At 55.1% G+C, this 26337-nt stretch overlaps 7 protein-coding genes across 7 annotated transcripts; 5 read left to right on the forward strand and 2 right to left on the reverse strand.

Moving 5' to 3' along the window:
- Nucleotides 1-677: 677 nt before the first annotated feature.
- On the forward strand, nucleotides 678-3372 carry M421DRAFT_93099 (uncharacterized protein; the record flags this gene model as incomplete). Its single annotated transcript, XM_033598087.1, has 4 exons — nucleotides 678-743; nucleotides 798-916; nucleotides 1282-2179; nucleotides 2227-3372. The coding sequence occupies 4 exons, from the start codon at nucleotides 678-680 to the stop codon at nucleotides 3370-3372; spliced, it is 2229 nt and encodes a 742-aa protein (XP_033447973.1).
- Nucleotides 3373-4212: 840 nt separating this feature from the next.
- M421DRAFT_421562 (uncharacterized protein) lies at nucleotides 4213-6621 on the forward strand. Its single transcript, XM_033592873.1, has 3 exons — nucleotides 4213-5021; nucleotides 5073-5650; nucleotides 5698-6621. Exons 1-3 carry the CDS (start codon nucleotides 4400-4402, stop codon nucleotides 6508-6510), a joined length of 2013 nt encoding a protein of 670 aa, XP_033447974.1. The 5' UTR covers nucleotides 4213-4399; the 3' UTR covers nucleotides 6511-6621.
- Nucleotides 6622-7024: 403 nt separating this feature from the next.
- M421DRAFT_421563 (YjeF_N domain-containing protein) lies at nucleotides 7025-9701 on the forward strand. The gene is made up of 2 exons (XM_033592874.1): nucleotides 7025-7237; nucleotides 7305-9701. The coding sequence occupies exons 1-2, from the start codon at nucleotides 7117-7119 to the stop codon at nucleotides 9554-9556; spliced, it is 2373 nt and encodes a 790-aa protein (XP_033447975.1). The 5' UTR covers nucleotides 7025-7116; the 3' UTR covers nucleotides 9557-9701.
- A 147-nt stretch (nucleotides 9702-9848) lies between these two features.
- M421DRAFT_421564 (DUF1749-domain-containing protein) lies at nucleotides 9849-11483 on the forward strand. The gene is made up of 3 exons (XM_033592875.1): nucleotides 9849-10155; nucleotides 10306-10529; nucleotides 10670-11483. The coding sequence occupies exons 1-3, from the start codon at nucleotides 10013-10015 to the stop codon at nucleotides 11248-11250; spliced, it is 948 nt and encodes a 315-aa protein (XP_033447976.1). The 5' UTR covers nucleotides 9849-10012; the 3' UTR covers nucleotides 11251-11483.
- Nucleotides 11484-14646: 3163 nt separating this feature from the next.
- On the reverse strand, nucleotides 14647-15268 carry M421DRAFT_173969 (uncharacterized protein). Its single transcript, XM_033587808.1, has one exon. It carries the CDS (start codon nucleotides 15220-15222, stop codon nucleotides 14707-14709), a length of 516 nt encoding a protein of 171 aa, XP_033447977.1. The 5' UTR covers nucleotides 15223-15268; the 3' UTR covers nucleotides 14647-14706.
- A 2788-nt stretch (nucleotides 15269-18056) lies between these two features.
- Nucleotides 18057-21626, forward strand: M421DRAFT_64500 (uncharacterized protein; the record flags this gene model as incomplete). Its single annotated transcript, XM_033596170.1, has 3 exons — nucleotides 18057-18144; nucleotides 18200-21487; nucleotides 21535-21626. The coding sequence occupies 3 exons, from the start codon at nucleotides 18057-18059 to the stop codon at nucleotides 21624-21626; spliced, it is 3468 nt and encodes a 1155-aa protein (XP_033447978.1).
- A 3701-nt stretch (nucleotides 21627-25327) lies between these two features.
- Nucleotides 25328-25899, reverse strand: M421DRAFT_5987 (uncharacterized protein; the record flags this gene model as incomplete). Its single annotated transcript, XM_033595723.1, has 2 exons — nucleotides 25328-25553; nucleotides 25616-25899. The coding sequence occupies 2 exons, from the start codon at nucleotides 25897-25899 to the stop codon at nucleotides 25328-25330; spliced, it is 510 nt and encodes a 169-aa protein (XP_033447979.1).
- Nucleotides 25900-26337: the final 438 nt, after the last annotated feature.

Raw genomic sequence — 26337 nt, forward strand, 5'->3', positions numbered from 1 at the left:
AGCCTCAGCGCTTCCCTCGTCCTGGGGAACAGGAGGTGTCTGCCCTGCCTGATTATATCGGTGCAGCGAGGCGACTCTGATATTCAGCTTTTGAAGTACCCTGGAGGCTTCCAGTTCGCGCATCAGGGTGCTCGTGCTGTCACATTGGAGCTAGAGAATGAGCCAACAAAGCGGCGTATCAGCTTGGGAGCCAAGTCCGATGTACTGTCGAGCACCTTCGCAGCGAGTCTTGAGATGCTTTGCGCAAACGACATATCAGAAAGCTAGAGTTTTGCATGCTTATCAGGTTGAATGTCCCTGTGGTCTGATCCCTGGGCGCAAAAGAGCCGCCCCGAGGCTCGACGTAACGTCGATTAGCATACGCCAACGCCGCAGTAGATGGCTCTGGTGATATCCGGGCAGGGCCTCGTTGTACTCTAGCATGCTACGATAGGTCTAGGGGTCTTGATCAGAGCGTGGGGGTAGTACAGGTGCAATGCGCTCGCAGCTGTATAGAGATGGGATGAATGCGCCCTGGCGCAAACACTCGCAAAGCAGTACATGTGCCACTTGATTTGATTCTCGCTGCAAAGGCGACCAGCAATACGTAGGGTTGAGTGCCGTAGGAAGGCGCATTGTTGCCGCTCAAGCATTCCCAAGTCGCTGGCGTCGTGGTCATGTCGGAAGGTCATTAGCGAATGACCACCCAACGCACTCCTCCTCCTCTCCACACCACCTTCCAGAGCCAACACAACCACTCTCTCGTAAGTCTCCAGCACCATCATCCGCCATACAGGGCACTGGAAACCGGTATCCAGCGCTCTGTGGACTCCAATCTGGCCGGGCGCACTCGACCGCTAACCGGCGCCTCAGTCAGCGGCGGTACACATCGCAAACCCCCAGCAGAGCCCATTTGGCCTCACATACTCCTCAGCCGGTATGTATATCCCTCAGTATGCCCGCGCGACCGCTTCGGCACACGCGGCTGTCTCTGATGGTGGCCCCTTGGTCGCCCAATCCTGCTGTCGCCGGCTTCCTCAGGGCGGCCCACCCGGCAGCGGTGACGACGTCCCCTACCATCAAATCCATCAAGCCTCCTCGAAGCCATCATGGGGAGCGCCGGGCATCATACGAACCACCGTTGAGGGCCATCTGCTAATAGGAGTGCTCGCAGACTCGATATCCGATTAACCTCCCCCCCCGACCGCCATTCGCTCCGAGGTCCTTGCGACAACCGACAGGCTCGGTCCATCGCCCGCACCCATACACACAAAGTCACTATACACGGGCTGTAGAATAGAGTCCTGGAGGCAGGGGCAGTGGTATGCAAGTCTCCCACCTCCTTGCGCAACCTCGGGTGTCGAGCGCAAGATCCACCACGGAGAGCATTGAAGGCCGTGCTGCGGGCCACCACCACAACTCAAGGCATTCCGTCCCAGACTACGATATGATGGCACAGGAACGCGATTCCGGCATGATGGACGTCTATCCTAGTACGGAGACGGCCTCGGCGCACGACTCCCTGTCGCCGTCCAAGCAGGTCCCGTCCAAGCAGGTCAGCTTTGAGCTTCTGCTTCCTCAGTCCCCCCAGGCCAGGGCGCGACTGCCAATGAGGGTGAACATCTTCCCTCACGACACCACCGACTCGATCATCACAACGGTCAAGAACTTTTACGGGCTGTACGAGCGCAGGGGCGTTATCTTTGAGGATCGCCATGCCAACATCTTGATTGCTAGATACGAGAACTTCGACCACGGTATGGTCGTCTACGTACGAGTCTCAGCAGAGGACCCTGATGCAGAGGACTACTCACCTGCTCCTCGTCAGCTGACGGTGTCTCCTCGTCGTCCTCGTCACCTTCTGGAGGAAGGCTACCAGATGCTACCACCAAACCTCAACCAGCAGCTAGGCTCAAGAGCAGGCTCGCACTCCAGGCGCCAGAGCCAGTCTCCTCATCCTCGCGGAAGGAGCACTTCGACTGCTACTCACTCCCGCCGTAACCGCCCTACTATCAAGAGTCGCGGCAATAGCTCTCACGGCAGCTTCGCCGGGCAGCATGGAGAGTACAGTGATAGCGATGGCGAGGGCTCTGTCTCTAGCTCACGTCGCTCTCGTAAAGAGCCTTTGGCCAGTGCTGATATCAGTGTCGACAACATCGTTGAGGGTGGTCGTCGCAAGCGAGCGAAGTTTGACAGCTCCGTAAGTGATTCTCGACCAGCTCTGCTATACATCTGTTCTAACACCAGCTCCTCGTTCAGGAGCTACCTCTCTTCGTTCCTCCTCAGGTTCCCATGGCCAACTCCATCTCGTCTGTTTCTCCGCAGCGTCGAATCAGCGGTAACAACATGGCCGGTTCACCGTACTCTACGAATCAGCAGACCTTTTCATACCCCCTGCCTTCGCCACAAAGCTACAACCAGGGCGATAGCTCATACATGTCGAATGGGCTCGTCACACCGTACTCGATGTCCAGCGGCACAGCAGGTTACAAGCCGCGTCAGTACACGCATCGCTATTCTAACAGTGGTGGAGTCTTGCCAACTCCAGAGCACACTCTTAGCGTCATCTCTGACGAAGATGTTGCCCGCCAGCTGATGCGTCTGGGTGATGCCTCCAACTTCTCCACCCATGGCCGCACCTCCACTTCTACGCTCGATGACACATTCAGCGGCCAGGCCGATGCTGCTTCTTCCAGCGACGAGAGTGATGACGGCAGCCAGAATGGCAGCGAGCTTCCTCTGCCCTACACCATGGAGAGAGCCAACAATCATGTTCGTGCCTACGAGAGCGCCTTCAGCAGTGGCGATGAGTACGACGACAACAACGGCTCCTTCAAAGGCGAGAGCGACGACATCGCGCCCCATCAGCACGATGAGATGCGAGTCCAGTTTGGAGCGCCCAAGGCCCGCTCTTCAATCTCGAACAAGTCTGGCAAGCCTGCGAAGCCTCGTTCGCTCTCGACCAAGTCTAAGTCAAAGACTAGTGGCACCAGCAAGCCACCCATGTCCCCTACCTCACTGCCTTCGCAATCGCGTAAGGCTTCAACCGCCTCACTTAACTTCCAGCACCAGTTCGGTGCTGACGACGAGGACCTTTCGTCCAAACCACGATGCCAGCGTTGCCGTAAAAGTAAGAAGGGGTGCGATCGTCAGAGACCTTGCCAGCGTTGCAAGGATGCCGGCATTGGTGCTGAGGGCTGTCTCAGTGAGGATGAGGGCAACGGTCGCAAGGGGCGCTATGGACGCCATATGGGCGTCTCGGTCAAGACAGCTCCAGCTATAACCTCCATGGGCCCGCCGCCCATGCACGAGCACCACGGCATGCCGGCCGATGCCTCACACTTTGCGCTCACGGCCAGCGCTCTCGACAAGAGCAAGAAGCGCAAGAGGTGACATGGCAAGTAAATATCAGTTCGCCGGACAGCGGAGTACGTTGCGCATTATCACTCTATCATTTTTCGTCGTAGTCCTCCGCCTGTCCCCCAGCGGTTCGAAGGCACTCATCTCTGTTGCCTACGAACACTATCCTTCAGCGCTTGTTTGAATACTCGTTCAGCGCAGCGAAGCATTGTTTTCTTGCGGCCCCAAACGCATCCTTACATAAGCTGTGTTCCATATGTCTCAAGTTGGAGTCGTATCTACCGGACTGTCTTTATGTTGGCGCTATGGAGAGGCAGATTGAGTAGGGTATAGATGGTTGGTGGTCTAGGATGAGGTTGGGAAGAGTGTCTGGGTTGGCAAAAGTGCTTCGGCAGACCATTTCATTTGTCTCTCACCTATGCCTCTGAGTTTATACCGATGCGATATTCAGTCCGAGAAACGGTATCGAATAACCCCTCGTGTTGATCTTCCGCATGACGTCTGGAGTGAGGTGCACGAGCGACCGGTGAGCCGTATTGACCGGTAAGCGAGCGTCTCGTTGGGCTTAGTGATGTACTACTCGAGGAAACACCTCATTTGCCATTCACTGGTGTACAATGTGAACTCCAGGCCGCTCATCTTGGATAGTAGATGCTCTTTTCTGAGTGAACATCGTGTGGTTCTTGCGCAGGGCTGACGCTGTTCCTGAGTTCAGCAGTCACCTGGATCTATTTTGGTCTCGGCTGGGTCTTGGAGTTGCGGCAGGAACGGCTTGGGGCAGGTGGGGCAGCGGGCCCACACTGCCGGAGCCTAGAGCCTAGCCCGTGGCGCAGGCTGCCTGACTGTGAATTGGATCCCCGTTTTGATGAGCATGGCAAAAGTCAGCCCTGCCTGATCGACCACCGTACCACCGCGACAATGCTTGTCTGGGTGTAAGCCTCTGTGCTGGTTGTTCATTCTTTCGCACTGCTCGCTGTCTCGCTTTCTTCTCCCAGCAGCCACATCTCCCAGCCTTTCCTAGCGCAGATCATCACTCCACAATCCTCCAAGCCTCGACGCAATGGCTGAAGTCGAGCCGCAGAGCATCAAGTCGCGCATCGCGGCGCTGAATCTGGAAAAAGTCCACGCACCCGCTCCTGGCTCGCGCCCAACCTACAGCTACGATGCTGTCACTTCTGCGAAGAAGAAGCCGCCCCCACCTCCGCCGGCGCATCGGCCGCCCCAGCTGCGGCACCAGACCGTGAACAACCCGCCCATACAAGACAGCCTGCCTACCTCGACACATCGCATAGGCAACCAGCCGCAAATCGAGCAGCCCGCACCGAGAGTCTCGCCTGCGCTCCCACCACGTCCACCACCCCGCAATCACAGCCAGAAGTCGCCAGCCTTGCCCCCGCGCAGTTCCTCCGACCGCAGCGTGACGCGGCGCGAGTCGTCTGAATCCATATCCACGATCGCCTCGGGTGTTTCTACGCTCTCTCTGGGCTCAGTCAAGACAAATGGCAGCAACGGTAGCACATTGTACCAGGTGCGCGCACCCGCGTACGACCCTTCGAAACTGCCCCCACTGCCACCAAAGAAGCAGGAGGAGTCGAAGAGTGCTACGAGAGCCGCGATGACGAGCAAGCGGGGTGTCGTGGCCAGTCGAGAGTTGCCGCCGCAGATCAAGCCATCGGCTCCTGGTGAGTGCCGTGAAACCGGCCCCTATGCTGCAGTCACTGACACACCTTCAGCTCTGCCCTCCAGACCATCGCTGCCGCCTAGGCAACCAGCAAATGTCTCTTCAAATGCCTCGCACCGCTCGTTCGAACGACCCATCCCTGCACTGCCTAGTCGATCCGCGACGACGATTGAGATGAAGAGAGCTATCGTGCCGCCGCCGCAACGACCCGTACGATCCGCTCTGTCACTAGGCTTCAATAACAAGGCTACTGTCGAGCCGCCGCCAGTCCCTTCGAGTCGACCTGTGCCTGGGGTCAATGGCGCACCGCCGCCAATCCCGACTTCTTCCAGACCGAACCTCGACGCCATCCTGGCGTCGAAGCCCACGCCAGGAGCTGTGGCGCAGTGTCTCATATGTCGCGATTTCTCAGGCCCAGATAGCCACGCTGCCAAGTTTCCTCGCCAATCACTGCCGTCATCAGATGTTGGCTATCTTGCTTCGCTGCTTTGCGATCCTTTCCCGTCAGCTACCGATAAGGCGCGGGCCATCTTCACATGGCTGCATCTCAATGTCGATTACGATGTGAAGAACTTCTTCGCAGGCACCATCCAACCGTCGACTCCCGAGAAGACGATCACGAGTGGCATGGTATGTATAGCCTTCAGTTTTGGATTGTGGTAGCTGACGACTTTCAGGCTGTGTGCGAAGGCTACGCCGGTCTTTTTGCGGCTCTCGCACTGAAGGCGGGGCTCAACTGCATCGTCTGCTCTGGTGCTAGCAAAGGCTTCGGCCACAGCCCCATTGGACCGAATGATCCAGTTCCTCCTTATAAGTCGACTCATGCCTGGAATGCTTGCCAGATCGACAACGGTGTTTGGAAGCTAATTGACCCGTGTTGGGGTGCGGGCCACCTCGGCTGTCAGCTCAAGAACGAGGGCTACAAACGATCCTTCAGTCCTCAGGAGTTTGCATCGTCCAATATGGACTTCGGCATGAGACATTACCCTGGAGATAGCTCGCAGCAATTTCGTGAGGACGGGCGTATACTGTCTTACGAAGAGTTTATGAGGGACGATGCCGGTGGCAGGGTGACGGTCTACGGAGACGCACAGCAGGAAGGCCTTGGCAATCGAACCTTTGAGCCCGCGTCGTTTAACATCAAAGTCAACAATGCTGTTGGCCCTCCCACCATACGGTTCCAGTTCGCCTCTGTTTGCGAGCACTGGGACAACGCACGACACGGCAAGGGCAAACCACTCGTTATGCTGTTGTCCATCGGCGGTGTCGATGGTCGCAACTCCGAGTATCGACCGTTCAATACCAACGGGCAGGTATGGTGGCTTGATGTTCCCCGCGCTGAGTTGGGCTGTTCAGGTCAGAAGGTCAATGTCTACTCGGTGACAAGGTTCTGTGACAGGGACGCGAGAGGCTTGACATATGAAGAGTGGAACAACAAGACGGCCTACAGCGCTGCTTTCGGAGGCATTGCTATGTGGAACTTAGTTTGATGGGGATAAACAAGACCTCCAGGCCTGGAGAAGCAGCGTGATGATGGATACCCTGGGATTTAGTCGTACGTGTAGTTAATGTTAATGGAGATCTGGTCGCAACGTTCTGTGATTTCTTCAGTTTATACCCATGTATGCCAGTATTGCATTGTGTAAGTTACATGTGAGTCGAAGGTGTGTGGCAGGCGCTGTGAAGTTGTTTGAGTGTATACTGCTTGACTTCCAACCCAAGAAAGCAGCGAACATTTGCGCCAAACAGTGACGTTTGGTTGCATCCACGAGTGGCCATTACAATTGTCTAGCATCGCACACGGATTGCTGCAGTTATTTCTCATCGAGTCCAATCCCAACACTATCAAGCGCCGGCACTGCACTCGATTGTGCAGCAAGCACCTGCAGCGTCGGTAGCTCGCGCCGTTGTGGCTGCTGCGCTAAGGAAAGCTTGGCCCCTCCAAACCCTGCAGTGCCTGCACAAGAAAGTGCGCTCGAGCGCGTCCGACCAAACCTCCACGCCGTCCAGTTCCGGAGAGGTCGTCAAGCCAGCAGCCCAAATTTCCCGTGTCTCCCGCCTGATCGCCCCAGCTTGCTGTTGCAAGCTACAGCAGGATGGCCTCCGGCTTCATCGGCATCCCGGTCATCGTGACTCTGCAGAAGCCGCCAAACACGCTCGTACACGGCGTGGTCGCGGCTGTCGACCCGCAGAATGCCACCTTGACCCTGCAAGACGGTATGTCGCCGATCGCCCATGGCTGTTGCTGCACGAAGACGCATCTTTACTGACTACTGGGTGACAGTGTACTTTCCTGCAAGCGGCCACCGCCTCCACTCGTACAATATCGAAGGCCACGCGATCGCCGACATCAGAGTCAACGTCCCTGCACCCCCGTCCGTGACCGTCCCTGCTCCGCAGCAGCCTGTTCCGCCTCGCTCAAACACCCAGCCGTACGTGCAACATGCCCAAAACCACGCGCAGCAGCCCCCGCAACAGCCGGCCCAGCAGTATGGCGGCCAGCCTGCGACTCAACCTGCCGCCCAGGGCCTCCGCCAGCCTGCACTCCAGCCTATACCGCACGCTCAGCCTGCACCATTTGTCGATCCTGCGATTCTCAGCATGGGCAAGCGAGCACCGCATGCTCCAGCCGCTAGCCTGTCCATGATGGCGCTGCCCCAGGAAGCGCCCGCCACGCCCATCAAGCCCGTGGCTGCAGCCATTGCGCCGCCGGCCAGGACCTCGTCTCCCTTCACTGGGCAGGCGAAGCGTGGCAGCGTCAGGAAGCAGAGTGCAGCTACGCTGGCCGGCCCATTCTCGTCGCTCGACATCGCGGACGCCGAGGAAGCTGACAGCGAGACGAAGACGACTATGCCCACAGTGCGACGCGCAAGCATCAACAAGACTAGAAACGGCAAGCCCATGGAGGACGTGAGCCCGCAGAAGAACGATGATGGAGGCAAGCGGACACGGAGAGGCGGCAAGTCTCGCAAGAAGGAACTTGCAGCCCAGGAGAGGAGGAACGGTGGCGACACTCCAACTAAGGGCAATGGTTGGAGGAGCACTCCAATGCTCCAGACTGTCGAGGAGCCACAGACGCGCACCCCAGGCGTCATCGCTGGCAGGGTTGGTCTGGAGGCTGCCAATGCTTCAGTGCGCAAGTCGCGGCGTCAGAAAGCACTCGATGCTACCAACGGATGGGCTACTGAAGATGCGACCGACGTCCAGGACATGCCTGAGTTCGACTTTCAGGCTAACCTTTCCAAGTTCGATAAGCGCGGCGTGTTCGACCAGATCAGGAACGAGGACACGACCGCCGATGAAGACCGCCTCGTCAGCTTCAACCGGCTCGCACGGCCCGGAACACATGGTGGCAAGAACCTGCACCCTACGGAGAACGTGCTGGACAGCGCGAAGCTGAAGAGCACTACGAACACAAGCTCGGAGGACGACTCGGATCTCGGCAGCCGTAACTCCAGGCGCGCAATGTCTCGAGCATCAGTTTCTGTCAAAAGGGCGCCGACAAGACAGGGTAGTGGCATTCAGGCTGGCCATCTGGAGATGCTAGGCTCTGGGCTTTTGCCACGCGCGAACCGCTCCCTCATTGGCACACAGTATACGTCATCGCATGGTGCTACCGGAAGTCCGAAGATCGGGAAGATCGCTACACCACCAGACTCACCATTCGACTCGAGCTCGAGGGGATGTCTACGCCTTGTCACCAACAACCGCAGGTGTCACACCATCACTCCTGGAGGCATGCTCGCAGTTGAGGAAATGGCTGAAGTTGACTTCGGTCTCACAGAAGAGCTCATCGCCGAAAATGCCGGCCGCGGCATCGCAGAGATCACACTCAAAGCCATCAACCCCGGCGGCCAGCGCCTCTCCCGCGACAACCCCAACGCGCGCCCCGTCATTGTCGTCCTCGCCGGCAACCACCGCGGCGGAGCGCGCGCCATTGCCGCAGCCCGGCAACTCCTCGCGCGCGGGCCCAAAGTCATGGTGGCCCTGCTCGGCTTTGAACGCAACGCAGACTGGGACCGCGACGTCCGGCGCCAGGTCGATCTCTTCAAAAAGTTCGGCGGCGCGGTGCGCGCTTGGTCCGACACAGAAGGCGCGCTCAAACGCCTCCCTTCGCCTCCCGAGCTCATCATTGACGCGCTGCTCGGCCGCCACAAAGAGTTCGATGCCCTTGGCGAAACGGATAGAGCCACGGTGCTCAGCATTGTCGGCTGGGCTAATAAGTCCCGCGCTGCGTGTTTGGCGGTCGAGACTCCGTCCGGTGTTGCCGGCAGCACGGGCGAAGTTGCCATCGTTGAGGGCGAGCCGCTCGAGGTCCGCGCAAAGTACATCGTGTGTCTGGGTGCCCCGAGGAGTGGGCTGGTGAGAGCGCTGCAGAATGGTGCTGGGCGCGATCCGGCCTGGAGTGTGTGGCTCGTTGATATTGGCGTCAACAAGCCCTGGCGGAACGCGGGGATTAGCGGTGGGAAGGGAATCAAGTTCGATGAGCATTGGGTTGTGCAGGCGAAGTTCGTGGAGGAGGATGGAAGGGCCTAGCACATCGGGGCCACACTGAGAAGTGACTTTTTTTGCATTGCGTGGGCGTTCGATGAAGCGTTGGATACGCTGTTTACAGGACGGAAAATATAGATACCAAAGCCCATGAAGGCATGTAGCAAAGCATTGCAATCGAGAAACTTCATACCACGCCATGTCCTGCTAACGTCCTGTGGCAGGATACAGGAGCCTATGACTTTTGATCCACACATTAGAATCCCCGGGCTCTGCTCTATTGCAAACCTTCTACTTCTGGTACGGTACTCCAAGTCGATCGAGCGCTGCGGCACCCCACCACTATCGATAAAGCTCCACTTTTGGCCAACGAGGGGCATGAGCGATGCACCAAACCTCATAGCTCTATCACTTCATTCACACATCTTATCAGATCAGATTTGGCACCATCCTCTCCGTCATCAGATCCACCGCAAGTCGGACCACGGCAGCGACGCCAACATGCCCCATTCCGGCACCGCACACAAGTACACCGCGAAGCTCATAGCGTTTGAACACGTCGGCTTGCACTCTGCGACCAATGACGCGGAGACGAATACCCTGCTTTGGATCGGCGGGCTGGGCGATGGGCTGTTGACGGTGCAGTACGTCTCCCGACCCCAGCGCTCGTTGTGCATCCATCCCGTTCCGAATATAGTCCCCTTTCCCAACTGCTATGCCCCACACCGAGACGGAGTTTTGTTCAGAAAGACTGCATTGCGCACTGCAAGCATCGTGCATAGCTGACAGGTCAGATACCCGAGCACCATCGCCGCGGCGCTGGGGCGCACGTGGTGCATCGCCGAGGTTTTACTGTCGTCTTCGTATAGGGGGTGGGGGACGTCGTCGCTGCAGAGGGATGCGAGGGAGATTGCGCTGTGCGTTGGGTATTTTCAGAATCTGAGACCTCAGGGGAAGGTTGTGCTTATGGGGCACTCGACGGGGTGTCAGGATATTATGGAGTATTTGGTTGGAGGAGGTAGGTTTATCTTGCAGTTCTCTTCGCGTTGCTCTGCTTTGCGTTTGCTCAGGCACATCTCGCCCACTCCATCAGTCTCCAAAGCGCCCAATATCAGCCAAGAGCACATATCCCACCAACACATACTGACCCCCGAACAGGGCATGCAGAGCACCCGCCCATCGCCGGCGCAATCCTCCAGGGCAGCGTGAGTGACAGAGAAGCATGGGCGTTCCTACTCTCGAGCGAAGAAGAGAAGGAATCCTGCGCAAACGTGCTGGCAGAGGCCCAGCGTCTCATAGCCGCGGGTAAGGAGCGTGAACTCGTACCCCGCGAGAACAATATCGTGCAGAAAGAACTCGGCGCCGCCATCTCGGCATACAGGACGAATTCGCTCCTCGCCAAGGGCGGAGACGATGACTACTTCTCCACCGACCTCGATGATCAGACGCTGAAGGAGAGCTTTGGCAGGATTCCAAAGGATGTCAGTATCATGTTTTTGCTGGGCAGTGAGGATCCGTTCGTACATACGAGCACGGATAAGCAGGCGCTGCTGGATCGATGGGCGGGATTCGTGAAGGAAGGAGGGGGAAGCGTGGATGAAGTCCATGGCGGAGTGATTGAGGGCGGACACCACAACCTGGATGGCGATCCGGAGGAGGTTGTTGGAGATCTGGTGAAGCGGGTTGTTAAGTTCGCTGAGGGGCTAGGGAAGAGTAAGGAGGGGGAGTCGAGGCTCTGACTGCGGGATATGAGACTGGATGTGTATCTTGTGAGCCGAGTTGTGCCCATGTCCATGGTCTGAGAAGGGCTCTGAATGCTCTGAGAGACTAAGTTGGTAAGGCCATTATTGAGCTGGTTGAAAAGCGTGACTCAGGTTGTATCTATCGGATTGGGCTTTGACATATGACAGCCGGAATGTCAGCTGTCGTTCCACGCAACTACCTCGCATCAGCGTCTTCCCTCACCTCCCAAAAGCCAGGCCGTGGAGGAAATCGCAGTGCTCTCACTCGAAGAAACCCGTCGCAGCATATCCACTCATGCGAGTGTGTCATCAACCCAAACCGAATCTTCCCAGCATCACTGCTTCAAGCACCTAGCATCAGTCCCTGCCTGCAGACTGCAATGCTGCGCTATCACCGCACCGCCCACGTTCAAGAGTCAAGACGACCTCGCAATCTTGACAAATCCACGATACACTAGATTCCCAATAGCCGCGCTGAATCGAGACAAAAACCCGTATCACGATGTCTCCGGCATTAAAAATGCAGCACTGAGCAATCCAGGATGCCATCACTTCAGCGCCACATGACCCATATGCCCGCCTCAAAGCTGAGTACGAGTGCGCCTTCGCAGAGATACAGCAAGGTGACATAGACGTTATGCGTAACCAGATCCTCAAAGCTAGACACCATCCTTGCAAAGCTAAGCAGCAAGCCGTAGAAGCTAGGACTGCGCTACAAGTGAATGAGGACTCTCTGTCAGAGGCAGTCAAGGAGATTGTGTAAAAGAACGCAGTATGGAGATGTATCTGATTCAATGCCGATGAACATGCAGCGCTGTTTGCAGGCGGTGAGTCGTTGCTTGGTGAGTTCGAGGATTAGTTGAAAAGGGAGTAGAAATGTGTTAGGAAGGGAAGTGCAGGTGAGGGAGATCGAATGGCGGGCACTAGAAGATTAGAGCAGAAGGAGGCGAAGGATGTTGAGGAGCGACAGATGAGGTTGAAGGCAGACGCGGACCAAGTGATGCAGCGAAATAGAGGAGGGCCTGGAGGCTTACGGACGGCATTGTGAATACGGATAGAACCGAAAGCAGGTCAGTTTCTGGTCCTTATATCTTAGTCGCGAATTCGCGTGATGGGAACCGGCTTTTGCAGATAATCCGTGGAACTCTCTAAATGTTTACAATAAAATAGTACCTGCGCATGTCATTCTTGCCCGGAAGCATTCTATCAATTCCCTTGTTGTTTCACAGTCTGAGATATCTGCGAGGTCATTGACCGCACTGCGTATTGGGACAATGCCTAGGCATCCACAAACTATAGCAGCGGCTCTTACAATGCTTCATACACCGCAATAGTTGCAGCAAAGCCTTGCTTCAGGTTATGCTCGGATCAGCCCACTATAGCTGATGCTCTTGTCAGCGCTGGCCGCGTGGCTGAGGATGAAACATCTGGGCCTTCGCATGTTGCGATGCTGACGCAGTGTTGCTTACCTGCCACCCCACTCCTACCGATAAGTCGAACGACACCCGAGGTGATCTCGAATTTCTTGCATGCAGCAAATTATGCTACGCTTCTGCACTGTGACCCGGAGTGACGACTTGGGAAGCATGCAGCAAACGTGTTTCGCCGCACTTCCTTAGCCGATGTTCGGTACAGTGAGCCGGTCTCAGCGTCGAGCCTCAATATTTGTAAGCGATCGACAGCCTCCAACGTTTGTTGTTGAGTTGCATTTGTCGTGGCAATGGGCATAGCAGTGTGGGGTGTGACGCTGTGTATGTGATAAGCCTTAGTCACAATGAAAGCTCTTTCCAGTGAAGAAGCAGTACGCGAACTCAAAGCGAACTCCCTCAAGCAGGAAGGCGAGGCTAGATCCCACTCGAAATACTGCTTGCGACGCAACCACGATCAAGGTTCTGTTGGGTATACGCTCCACTTGCTAAGGCAAGGTCAGTTGCTGTTGTTGAACTCGCCACGTTCCAGTTTGGTGTGAACTAAGTGGAGCCGATGTGGGCACTCTGGGGCGCGGAAATTGAAGGGCGTCCTCGCGCCTGGGATTCTGTCCGTCTCCAGATGGCGAGAGATCCTTGCCAAGAGGTCGTTCTTGACATCTGAGGTGTACCTTCTATCGTGACAGGGGCGACGTCACTAAAGCAGGGTCCATATGGATGGTCATGCCCTAGCGTCTTGAAGCGGCGAATCCACGGACATCTACCGAGGGATAACAAACCAGTTGGAAGAACACAAGCGACCTGTGCAGGACTCCTTGTGTCTTCCCATTAACCGTTGAGCAGCTGCTAGCAATCGTCGTCTTTATGTAGCCAGACAAAAGCAGGAGCAGCGTCGGGCCGAAAGTGCATCGTGAGGCTTTTAGCGGAGGTTCATCAATTGCCGATCAGCTTCGGGAAGCGGAAGAGGGATAGGCCGAGGCGGGTTGAAAGAGCTGCAGGGTCACGGTAATAGCAATAATTGCCGCCAACAGGATGGTCGTCTTCAAGAAACGCGGAATACAGTCCGCAAATCTTCGGAGTATGGCGACGGAGAACAGAGAGTTGAGCTGACCTACGCGAAAAGGCGATAATCTTCGTCTTAGTGCGATGCTGTGACGAAGCGTTCCCGCACATTTGGTGAAATTGTGTAATGACTTTCTGGAACTGTTGAAGCGTACGCAGGAAAGCGTTCAGAGCTAGGCGACCAATCGAATATCAGCTGGCTGTCGAAGGACGTGGCGTGGTACTTACAATGTACTCTGACTGGGCTGCATGCTGCTGAGCAGCCAAGAGGTCCTGAGGTTTTTAATGAGCAGGAGTGGCATATTGGCTACCTGAGCAGCTGTGCAGCGAGTTTGTGGTTTCTGTTTGAAGCCATGCAGCGCGACTACCAGACTTGGATGAGACGCAAATTGCGGCCAACGTTCGCCGAAGAAAGTGACTCATGTACTACGAGCGCTTGCAATCAGCATGTGTAACAAAGGCACGGCATGCCGGACGTCTAGTGCAACGTGACAGCTGCGAACCGTCGCTCGTGCAGACCGTCGTGAAGGATCCGTAGACTTTGTGCTCTAGACTCGACCAGCACAACTCTTACCCTCCACAAACTGCCTTACTTTTACATGGATCGAACTGGAATACTTGGCTCTATGCATGATGAGCTGATAGGTTGGGCGGCAAGCACTGGGATACGGAGCGGCAAAGCGTCTGGGGAAAGGGCGTCTGAGTGGTCTGGTGGGGTGAGCTCCATCGGTACTTCCTCTCCAAGCCTAGCGCTGGTCAAGATGATTGGCTGCGCTCTTGCATGTGCTCGTACGGACGGCAGACGCTCGTCATCGAGTCTATGCGCAAATTCCTTGATAAGATGAACGTGTTTGCGGTTTTCGTCGTAGACCTCCGTCCCGAGCATCGTATCTTGATGGTTGGTGATAGGTGATACGTCATGTGTAGTAGCACCGGCCACGAGCGGATAACAGTGCTAAACGCGCTAGCAGAAGAGGTATATCCGTAAATAGGCACATATTGATGTACCATGGTACTTGTAGAGAGATTGTCGCGGCGATACGATTGCACTCAATCGTTGCATGGTTAGTAGTGTAATCTGACTACTTGCACAATTGTTCAGAAATGCGACGAGTTGATGCTGAATCGGCAGCACAAGGAAGCATCCCGAAATTTCGATGAGAGACTCGCCTACTACGGAGCATTGTTTCGATCGGCATTCTTCGAAATTTGGCGAGCGATCGCTCAAATTCCCTGCGTGCATGGTGGGGCTACCGTTGGCTAATTGAAGCAGTTGAATGCAGATCCGAACGTCAGTTGGGAGGTTCTGTGGTATAACAGATCTTGACATGTTTAGCCAAGACCGTCGGGTTAGGTTCGCTCTGCTCGGCTGTTCGAGCTGCCACTTTTGAACAATTGCCCGCGGTTGACGTAGTTTGTGGCTGAGCTGTGTTGTGGAAATGTACGGCGCTGATCTCCCACGAGCTTTAACAGCGCGCATTGCTCATCAACAGCATCTGATTGTGCTTTGCAGGTAGAAATGGCAGACGTCACCTCCTACGCCGTATCTGAACTTGTTAAGAATGACTCGTGCTACGCGATGGCCAAGCATCTACTGCAGCAATGGGCCAAGCTTGGCTCTGAATAAGGTGAGAGTAACTCACGGCTTTTGCGACATGCAACCAAAACAGTTGTCGTCAAACGCGATGACGTTCCAATGTCAGAACTAGGAGAACAGCGGAGAACGCTGGATGGCTGGCCGTCGTAGCCTGCTCAAGCAGAAAGTAGTCAGGGCCCGCTCTGAAAGGTCATGTGCAGCGAAATCTGGATCCATTATTGGCGGGTCTCTGCACTGGTACGTCTCGTGTACTGGACAGGGTCTATTTCTCTGAGTCTTACAGGCTCGTCCGTAATCGCTCTCTTCGCCTAGGCGGCGTGATGCAGGTCGCAGGATGTCGTCCTCTTGCGGCCATGTGTTCGACAACATGCTGCTGCTCGTATCTGGGAGTGCCAATTGACAGCCCGTCTACATGCCTCCAGCCAAGCGGGATTCGCAAAGACGGCCCTGATCAGCGCTGGCGAACCCTGGTGTAGCAGCGCTGCATCGGTGGGCCAGGGTCGTGGCCTGGGTCCTCGAAAGAACTGGCGAGCCGTTTCGGAGAAGTCGAAGTGGGCTATAAGCGGTTCCAATCAGTGGCACGCATAGAAGCACTGGCCTGAGAGCGCGCCAGATCTAAGCTGTTCTGAGACTGTGGGGAAGCCCCACCACTGATCTAAGTCCGCAGCCTCCATGTCCACCCACAGCTCCAAGCTTCCCCGGACTGTTTGCACACGGACGCTGCGCGGAGCTGACATCGGTGAAGAGAGCTCCCGTGCTGCAGCGCGACGGGTACGTACTGCGCACCATGTCACCGTCCGCGTTGGTTTCGGCTGGCAGGTCGACAGTGTATCACCGGGCCGCGTGCTTCGCAGCGTGCGGTCCTTGTGAATTGTGGCTGTTCATGTAGTTCGGCGCTTGCCAACGACCGTCAGCATCTACATGCATTGGATGCGCCGCCATTACTGACGCGAATCGCTTAGAACTCCATGCTCAGCGTCGAGATTACAGAGCATGCCGCGTTTGGTCCTTTCATAAAATTTGCTCCTGCATGGGCATGTCTCGATAAAGCTCCATGGGCAAGTGACATTGATGTCTGCTGCAAGGTAATTTAGGGCCCGCTACACATTGGCACCTGCCAATCTTCCAGCCTGACGAAATTGAAAACAGTGTCGCCCGGAAATGCTTTCAGGGGCAATCCGATAGTAGACACCCGGACGGTCAATTAAGAGAGGCCGATATTGCTGTACTCGACATGCTCAAGTCAACATTGCGCTCGCATAGCCCTTTCTGACAGTGGGCCGAGGTGTTGCATGGGCCCAAACCCCTGTGTCCGCTTGCTGTGGCCAAGCCTGAGGATTGCGAGGACTTCGCGCCGTCCAAAGGCGCTGCGATGCCTGCCGGCTTCCGGACCCCAAAGCGGGACGTCGAGCATCAAGATCAGCGTGTGCTGTTCATCGTTACCGCCCCTAGAAGAAGTGTGCGTGCTCGGGGCCTTGTCGGGCGGCGGAGGACCCTGGAAACGCTAAATGTCGACGACGAGGGCGCGATGCCGTTCTCGACGGTCCTGGAGCTGCAGCGAGGCGTCTGCTGCCGAGGAGCTCTGGGGTCTAGCTTGGAGCGTTGGTGTGTCATGCAACCGCGCGCGCAGCCTCTGGTTCGCTGCTTTGGCCCTGGACGATCTGCTTACCTTGGGACTTGCGCCGCCTGCTGGACGTTGCTTCTGCCTCCATCGTCACACCTTGTGCGAACGTTGTCGCTGTTATTCTTTGATCTTTCCTGTGACCATCGTTTGTTCTCCGTCTGCTTCAGCGAGGAAGGCGCACACATCCCGGTCAAAACCCCAGTTTCTCGGCTGCCCCTCTATTCATTCGTTCCCAGCCAATTGCAGCGCAGCGAGCCAGAGAGCTTCTAATTGCTCTATTGACGCAGTGACTGCTCTGTTTTCTGGGGTCGGTCCACCAAGGGTGCAACTGAACAGTCTTGCCATCATTATCCGCCGTTTGCTGGACGATACACGCAGCTTGCATTCTGCACCGTGTCTGCAGTGCGTCCAGGGCGGTCATCAACACGGCCTTCAGCTACCGGGCCTTTCCGTGAACACCACGCATTCGTACGCAGACCAGCGTGTGAGCGGCCCGACTAGCCTAAGGCCATCTACCGATCCCGTGGTTCCTTCCATTGTTCATTGTCGTCTCGCTCACATCCTAAGCTGCGCCTTTCAATTACTGCCTGCTTCATCACCGCATCCTACCAACCTCCCATTGTCCAACATCAATAGTCGGCGCTCAATCGGACCTCCCAACACAGCTGGACCGGACATCAGGCATTCTCTCTGCAGCAGCATCTAATCATCTGGTCTGCGTCGTAAACATTGGTACAGCACCGGTTATCGGGTCAACGTCTGAGAACCAGTGGAACGTTTAGGGTCTGCTCGCTCGAATTTTGAAAAGGTACCATCCTTCCACTCGGCGGCCATTACGCTGCTCGAATAAGTTCCAGCTGATGTTCCTAGATTAGCGTATCATCCACCCGTGTTACTCTTTGTGAACAGTGCTCGGCGAGATCGCTGGAATCACGAGTGGCACCAACTCGATCCGGCGTCTCCCATACTGTTCAACAGCCTTACTCGTCGCTACCCTGGCAGCTCGTGAGCTTTTGAGACAACCCTTAATCTACCAAGAGATAGTTGTGGGCATTGAAACACGCCCACGACACTTTTTCAACAAACCTCAATTATGTCGAACCAACCTGCTGAGAGCCCCACAGGGCCTGCGAACCTACCGAGTGACGAATCAGGGAGCAGCAACGGCGGCAGCAGCAACAGTAGGCAACACGATCCAATGCGCCAACTCACAGCTAACGAGACTCTCAACTACAGCTTCTGTACAGACAGCGAAACCCGAAATCACGCAGCCCCCTGCCACCACCTTCCCTCCACCCAAGACCGACAAGCCACGGCCGCACGTCTGTGCCACCTGCACCCGCTCGTTCGCACGACTGGAGCACCTCAAGCGCCACGAGCGATCTCACACTAAGGAGAAGCCCTTTGAATGCCCACAATGCACACGATGTTTTGCGCGGCGCGACTTGCTGCTACGTCATCAGCAGAAGCTGCACCAGCAGGGTGCGACCTCCTCGAGACCTCGCAACGCACGACGAGAGAGCACAACTGGCCTGCCTCCCACAAACGGCACAAACCGCGTGCGCAAGAACTCAATATCAAGCAATGCCAACAACATCATTCCTGGCACTGGAAGCATGCGACCGCGCGCGAACACTATCGGCGCCATCGACGCCAACTTCCTCGCACTCCACAATGCCTCAATATCGACAGGGAACGGAGTCCATCCCGGCCACTCACGCCACGCAAGCATCTCTGGATTCGGCGGCCCTAGTCAGTTTGATTACAGAGGCATGTCCACGGCGATTGGCAACCACGGCCATGGACTGCCACGACTAGAGACACACATGGGTTTTGGAGGCATGGGTGGAGGTGGACTACGAACCGCGCCCGTACAAGGAGCACAAGGGCCTGATGACGTTGAACTTGAGAAGTTCTTTGGCCACTCGTCTGGTTCCACTATCAACCCGAACCAGCTGCACCATTTCAATGCCAATCTGGCTCACCCACAATCGCCCTTCAGGCAATTTGCTAATCCCTTTGCTGGCAACAACCCGATTGAAGAGGACGACTTCGCGTGGAGTGCGGGTATGGACAGCGCGATGATCTTCTCGAACGAAAACGCCATCGAAGGGTCTTCTCCGTCAGCTATTAGCACTGCTAGCCAAGGTGCTTTCAACGAAGTCATGCTAGATGGGTCAGGACAACCGACATCTGGCGCTATGTGGCACCAGCCAATGCCAACACACTCTCATGTCAATCACATGGCGTACACAGAAGCCATGGCACCTGTGTTCCCAGAGTTGATGATCAACACCATGCCAACACAGGAGCTCGCAGATCCAGCTATGCAGAACGACTTCTACATGACCTCGCCGCCCCCACTTTCAGCAATGAGTCCTTCAGCAGGAATTCCTGGTATGCCCAACCAGTACTTCCAGGCACCCATGACCTTTCAATCTGATGCCGGCAGTATATCCTCGGCGTCTATGAATGGCAGTGCGCGACACAGCTCTGTAACCTCGATCTCAACTGAAACTATTACTGAGGCTACACGACAGGCTCTCATCGTCAATCTTCAACAGGCCCTTGCGGTGGGTAATCCGCAGCGCCGGTTCTCACAGCCACAGATCAGCTCGCCTCTCTCAGCGCAAGGGCAGTCTGCGACGCTACCCAGCACCGTGGACATCCAGCGCTACGTGAACGCCTACATACTGTACTTCCACCCTCACATGCCGTTCTTGCATATTTCAACTTTGTCTTTCGATACTCCAGCCTACACTTATCAACTTCGCACCTCACAAAACTATAGCCATGATGGTATGGTAGGCGGCGGAGGATGTCTCATTCTTGCTATGGCCGCTATTGGCGCTCTGTACGAGTTTGAGCAAGTCGTGGCGAAGGACCTGTTTGAGGCTGCCAAGAAGCTGATCCTGTACTACCTGGACGAGCGTCGACGTGCCGGGCTCACAGCTGCCGTTAATGGGCCTAGTGCGGCGAATGAGTCCATCAACAAGCCTCCCCTATGGCTAGTACAAGCTATGCTGCTCAATCTGATTTTTGGTCACAATTGCGGGGACCGTCAAGCTGCTGAGGTCGCAAGCACTCACTGCGCGGCCTTGGTCAGTCTTGCCAAAGCCGCAGGGTTGGACAAGCCCGCAGAGCCAGAGACAATTACGCAAAGCCCACCATCCCAATCCAGTTACGACGACACAAAAATGGCGGACGACGCAAACGGGCAAGCAGATTCACCCGCAGACATGCATAACGAGTACACGCAGTGGATCCAATGGAAAAAGGCTGAAGAAAGGAAAAGAACATACTATGCCGTGTTCTCTATGTCAAGTCTACTTGTCTCGGCATACGCCCACGCCCCAAGAATACTGAACTCTGAGATTCGTCTCGATCTCCCCTGCGAAGAAGACATCTGGTCTGCCGAGAATGCTCAGACCTGGATGGCAATGGGTGGCTCAATGGTCGCGCAATCCAGGAATCTATCCTTCAACGCCGCCATGACTTACCTGCTCGAAGCAAGCACGCGTCACGGTGCTACCCATGGACACAACTATGGACAGTCGTTTGGAAGTAGCTCCTTGCCTGACTATATGGACAGCGACATGCACAGCGATATCCAACCTAGCACTTTCGGTTGCTACATCTTGATCAACGCGTTGCACGTTTACATATGGGAGACTCGACAAAGACATACCGGCCGCCTTTGGAAGACACAGGAGACTGAAGCTATGCACGCTCAGGTCGAGCCTGCACTGAAAGCATGGCAGGCCGCTTGGAAAGCCAACCCTAACCATAGCATTGAGAGGCCTAGTCCATTCGGTCCATTGTCCGCAGATTGCATACCTTTGCTGGATCTGGCCTACGTCCGACTGTTCGTGAATCTCTCCCGAGCGAAGGAACTGCTGTGGCAGAGAGATTTCGAAGGCATGGCTAACGAACTCGCCAAAGGCGTCGATATCGTCGCGCAAGCTGACGGAACGCCCGAACGTTCTGATTCCGGAAAGGGTGCATCGCCTGGTCAACTCGCTCAACAGTTGGACGGAGTTGTGTTCAACGGTTCTTCAGGCATTCAACCCTCTTCCAAACGGGAGAGGCACTTGCGAAAAGCAGCCTTCTACGCCGCTGACTCTCTGTCAATGGCCGACAAACTAGGCGCTACATACGCTGAGTTTACCGCTAGGGAGCTACCCAACTCATCTGCCCTCTGCACCTTTGACTGTGCACAAGTCCTTGCTGAGTGGGTAGCTACTGTTCAGGACCGCGTTGGTCGTTACCTCGGTGTCCTTGGAAGAGATGATATCGAGTTTAGCACGGTTCCCGCCATCATGTGTCTTGAAGAGGAGGATGTCAAGCTGCTCCAGAAGATCTCGACCATACTGCACAATGCTGACATGAAGATGGCATACGATCTTTCTTGCAACAGTGTCATCAACTCGGTTCCTGGTTTGTCGGGCATGAGCCGCTGTGGCTTCGGCACAAAGCTTCTGATGGTTACTTCATACATGCTGTCAAAAGCTGCCGTTTGGCCTGGTGGGTTGAACTTAGCCGGCGACGATAACAAAGGCTGACCTCAACAGCAGTGACACAAGTCCAAGCACGAGCCCTCGAGGCACACGCTCACTGCATCAATCAGCGAGCGGAAAACTCCGTCCTAGGTCACACTTCGTGAACACCCTTCTCCAAACGACCATGTACAAAATTCCAGCGCTATGCACATAAACTATTGCCTACGACGACACGAGATGCACAATACCCTGTTGGTTATACTAGACTCCTACAAATGTGTAGCCGTCAACGCAAGGCCCAACCATCGAGCGTTGCTGATGGGAGCCCATGCATCGCCTACCGGAAATCATGATGGCTGCTACTTATCGTTCTTACGGGACTTCTTGTACACTTTTGCGAAGCTACGTCTCGCCACGTTGCGTTCACATCTTCTTTTTTTCTGCCTATCAGAAGCTTACCTTTACCGGCAACAGGAGTCCTTTGGCGTATGGCGTTCCACTTCCAAATTTCAAATTCGGCGAGAAAACAGGTCATGTAAACGACTGCGCTTTCATGCGCTTGTCTTTCGACGAAAGAGGCTGTCTATTGGAAAGGCAGTGATAAGTACGGGCTTCGGCTTTAGTCAATCTGTTCATGTCTACTACGACGTTACGAACGACAGTTACGGTTTCAAAGGAGTTCGATCTGATCTGGAGTCACAAAAAAGGGACAAAAGCCGATTTAAGTTGACTTCATTTACATCCAAGGAGCGAAAATTATATCACCGTCCATATAATTACTCTTTCATCCGCCTAACCCTTCGGTTCATCACATGGTGTATGGAGATAAATCCGAGCCAAGTGGCATGCGCGAGCGACACAACGCTAAGACGACCTGACCACTCCACGTTTCCCCACAGTGCGCTAGAGGGTGTGAACGAGCATGCACACCACTCAGCCTCGCAACAAGCGTGACGGAGTAGGTCCCATTAGTATTTGATTCGCTTGCTGACCTTTGCGGCCTTTAGACGGAGGTCCGCAGCGATCCGGGGCCTGCCGCCAGGGGGCATTCGCCGCTTTTACAAGTCAGCAGACAGGTGTCTCTAGGCTGACCCAGACTACGAAGGCATGGTATGGGATTCAATTCTAGACTGTGATTTGTGCCGCATTTGCAAGAGTCTCGAATGCGTTAGGAGACGTGCTCGAGCAGTACGTATTCGTCAAGGCAGATCTCGATCTTGTACAGATGTTGAATGAGCCACACGCAGATCTATGGCAGTGAGTTGTACAGCAGGAAACACGGCTGAGTGGCTGCTGCGCGAAGCTGAACCGGCATTCTAGGTATTTTGCGCCGCATTCGATAGATCTCGCATACAGTGGAAGATCGTGCGAGCCGCAGGAACTCCCCAGTTCGCGGCCCAATCTGGGGCTTTCAGCATCAACCGCGATCAATTCAGTCACCATCGCTTAATGTCTACGCACTAGAATTTCCCGCAGGATTGACATCGAATGAACGGTCGGCGACATCAGACCGAACACAAATCGGAGGCCTCTAGAGCCTCACCCTTAGTGTTCAGGCGAATAAACCCTGGAACCATGCCGCTTCGCCTCGCATTCCGCATTCCCGGCATCGTATCTGTGGCGCTTCATCAGTGCCGGCGTTCGCAATTGGGCCCAGCTAACCCGACCGGAGAAGTCTCCGCGCCCACAACATATCAGAACCAAGGCCCTGACACCAGCGCGGAGAGTTTGAGGAGCACCAGACCCGACCCCACAGCCAGCGGCATTCAGATCCTCGTTGGAGGAACTTGTGTTCCTTATGGGGAGCCTCACGGCATTCACTTCCCTGACTGCATGTTGTGTTGTGCCGTATCGTGGTAGAAGTTGCCCGTCGCTGACTGCCTTGATGAGAAGGTGTGCTGTACATACTGTACCTTTTGTGTCGAGCATTTATTGACTCTGCGAGGGAAAATTGGTGAAAAGAATTGGCCGCAGGGCCTCCGCGGGGACCCCGGGACTGGTCTCGCGTTGTTCCTGCGAACAGGATGGATTGTCCTGAGACGGCGGGGACAGGGCGAAGAAAGTTTGGGACTATGATGATTTCACATTGGCATTTTTTGGTAGTGTGCGTCAGAAAATCAGGATTATGTGAGTATCTAGGGTGTACGTGTGCAGCAGATGGGCTGCGTGAGCAGGTGCGATGCTGAGGTGGAAGCGTTGACTTGGGTGATGGGTTAGGTTGAAGGTTGTAGGTAGACTCGCGACAGCAATGTGCCAGCAGGTGTGGACTGCGATTAGTCACATTATTGCAGTATTGAGAGCCGGCACCACTGCTCCTCTTCGCACTCTACTTCTTGACTTGTTTTCAGCCCATGTCAACTCCTCACCTCACCTACTAACCCGCGATTTTGCCTTTACACACTTTTAAGCCCCGTAAGCATATTTGCTCGGCTCTCCTAAGTTTCTTTCCGCGCCCAGTGATCAGCTCGTTCAAAGCACCCACCGTGACCTCCCACTGCTTACTCGTGTACTACTCCCGAGCGCCCCACAGCATGGTGTCGCTCGCTATCCATGCGCTCCACGTCCAGCGTGCATTGAGCACGAGAGAGTGGGCATTAATCTGCGCAAAACGACGAGAGCTGCTATGGTCTGTGCGACATATACGTCGTATGCAGAGTAAGATGTGTAGGGCGATGAGGGGCGCGAGTGAGAAGACCAGCGTGGCACCGAGCCGCGAGTGCAACACTGCTAGAAGTGGCCAAGATCTGAGAGATGGTATATAAGAGCACAGATCTGTTGACGTTTCGTCCTGCGAGACTTACATACTATACGACTGTGTACAAGACGAGGAGAGCGTGGTTCCGATACAGCCATCTTATTCCTCTATCTTCTCGCACACCGGAGCGACGAAACAAGGTCTATCATGTCGAGCGCGAGATCGTTTTGCCGCGAAGACACGTCCGGTTCTTCGCGAGCGTGGTCATCGTCCTTGCTCACGCGCTCCTCTTCTCACATGGAGAAAAGAAAGTAGGCAGGGGTGTGAGCAAAGACGAGACGAGAAAACCACTCTTCATACGACTCATTTCCCTCTTGAAGCTGACGGAGAAAGGAACGAGAGCTTGTCCAGAGCAGACTATAGCTGAGTCAATGTAGAGCCATCAGAGTGGGTGGAGAGCCCCCGCAAATTTAGACATGGCACACTAGCCCTTTGCTGGGTCCATGAGACATCGCTCCGAACAAATGGAAGAGCTTTAGAATGGCGAAAGGTGTATGTATGAGGAAGGAGAAGGGGCTTGAGGAAAGGTATCGATGTGAGAGCGGGTCTTTACGATGGGAAACCCGGTCTGGAAGGCGAAGATGTAATCGGTCATGAGTTCGGTGTGAGAAGAACACCTGAATGATGGGCTTACTATGCGTACAGGTGCATTACGGGGGCTTCTCTTGGTGGTATGACGTGATAAAGGTTACGTCTGCCGAGCACCACTTTTGTGCCGAAGAGCCGCAGGATGCAAGGAAGGCATCGCTCGTGCTTCATCGCAGCCACTTACAGAGAGCGTATGCCTCTCATCAGCCGTGCAGAGCAAGACTAGGTATGTGGAGTCAAGTCGATGGATGTTTGTTTTGTATCGTTGAGCGTAGTCGGTACATCAAACTGATGTTCCTCTCTTATCCTTTCGAAGTCGCATCTACGGCCCGGGAATCATCACCTCCTTGTACATGTCCCTCTGCTTATCCGTTCGTTCTTTCAACCCTTCGCGAACTAGATCTTCGAAATCCAACCTCGCTCTCCGTCTGCATTCGAATCAACCACTCGTCCACCGCCCATAGCATGCCGTCGCACACCAGCCAAAGACCCCAACCCAAGTACAAGACAATCCCATGTCCTTCAATCGATGGGCAAAACAATAGGCCCACAGAATGCACTGAAGCCGCGTAGGCCCATACTCTTCTCACGATTTCTGGGTACCCAGTACATGCAGAACAGCGCCACAGCAAGGCTGCATACGAACGCCGGCGGTACAACCTTGATGTTCGATAGCCAACGCGTCCACTCAGACTCTTGACTCTTGACCAATCCGTTGGCGGATGTGCACGGGGTATTCAGCGGAGCGCTATATTGGGTGAACAGGACACTCGTGAAAAGAAGGGCATGGCACCAGCACGCAAACCCTACTTCACTTCTGATATCTTCCGCCATTCCGCTGGAACCTTGACCAAATCCCACAGTAGTCCGCCCTTCTGCCCTTTCTCTTGGCCTATCTCTTGCGCTTTGACGGATAAAGTCAGTGCGCTTGGTTCTTCGCCGTTGCTGAGAAAAAGCGCGAGGAACGTAATGAGGGAAGCCGGGAAGCCGAAGATAGTCCAGGTAATCATGAAGCTGTTCGCGAGACCGGACAACGAAGGTGCGTAGATAGACGGCGCAATCGTCCAGACCAGGCTGAAGAAATTGCGTTTCATGGTTGTTCAAGCCGCGGCATCATCACGGGAGTTGAAGATGTGGATTGCTTTCAAGCGGTGGGACCATGGTATCTCGCTCTTGTTTCACAAGAGCGAGATACCAAGTGGATAGACTCAAAGACCGCATTGAGAGCAAGAGTAAACGGACTGCTTGTCAGATACGATTGTAGGGAAGGAGGAAGGCTATGCAGGTGCCGAGGCGGGATTGCCAAAAGGTGTGTTACCATTCTACTCGACCGTTCTCTGAATACGTTACAAACCAGGCCCACAGGTACATGCCTCCGGCTAGGTATTTGCTGGCAGAGTCTGTTTGTTTAGGGGCTGCTGGACCAAGAAAGTAGTCGTTGGTGCAGTAACATGATGGCGAATCTGAAGGACATAATCCCGCTATGAGGGATTGGTAGAACAAGACTAATGATGAGGAGTTGCCGGTGGTGG

This window comes from Didymella exigua (genome assembly GCF_010094145.1).
Source record: "Didymella exigua CBS 183.55 unplaced genomic scaffold M421scaffold_16, whole genome shotgun sequence".
Classification (NCBI taxonomy): domain Eukaryota; kingdom Fungi; phylum Ascomycota; class Dothideomycetes; order Pleosporales; family Didymellaceae; genus Didymella; species Didymella exigua.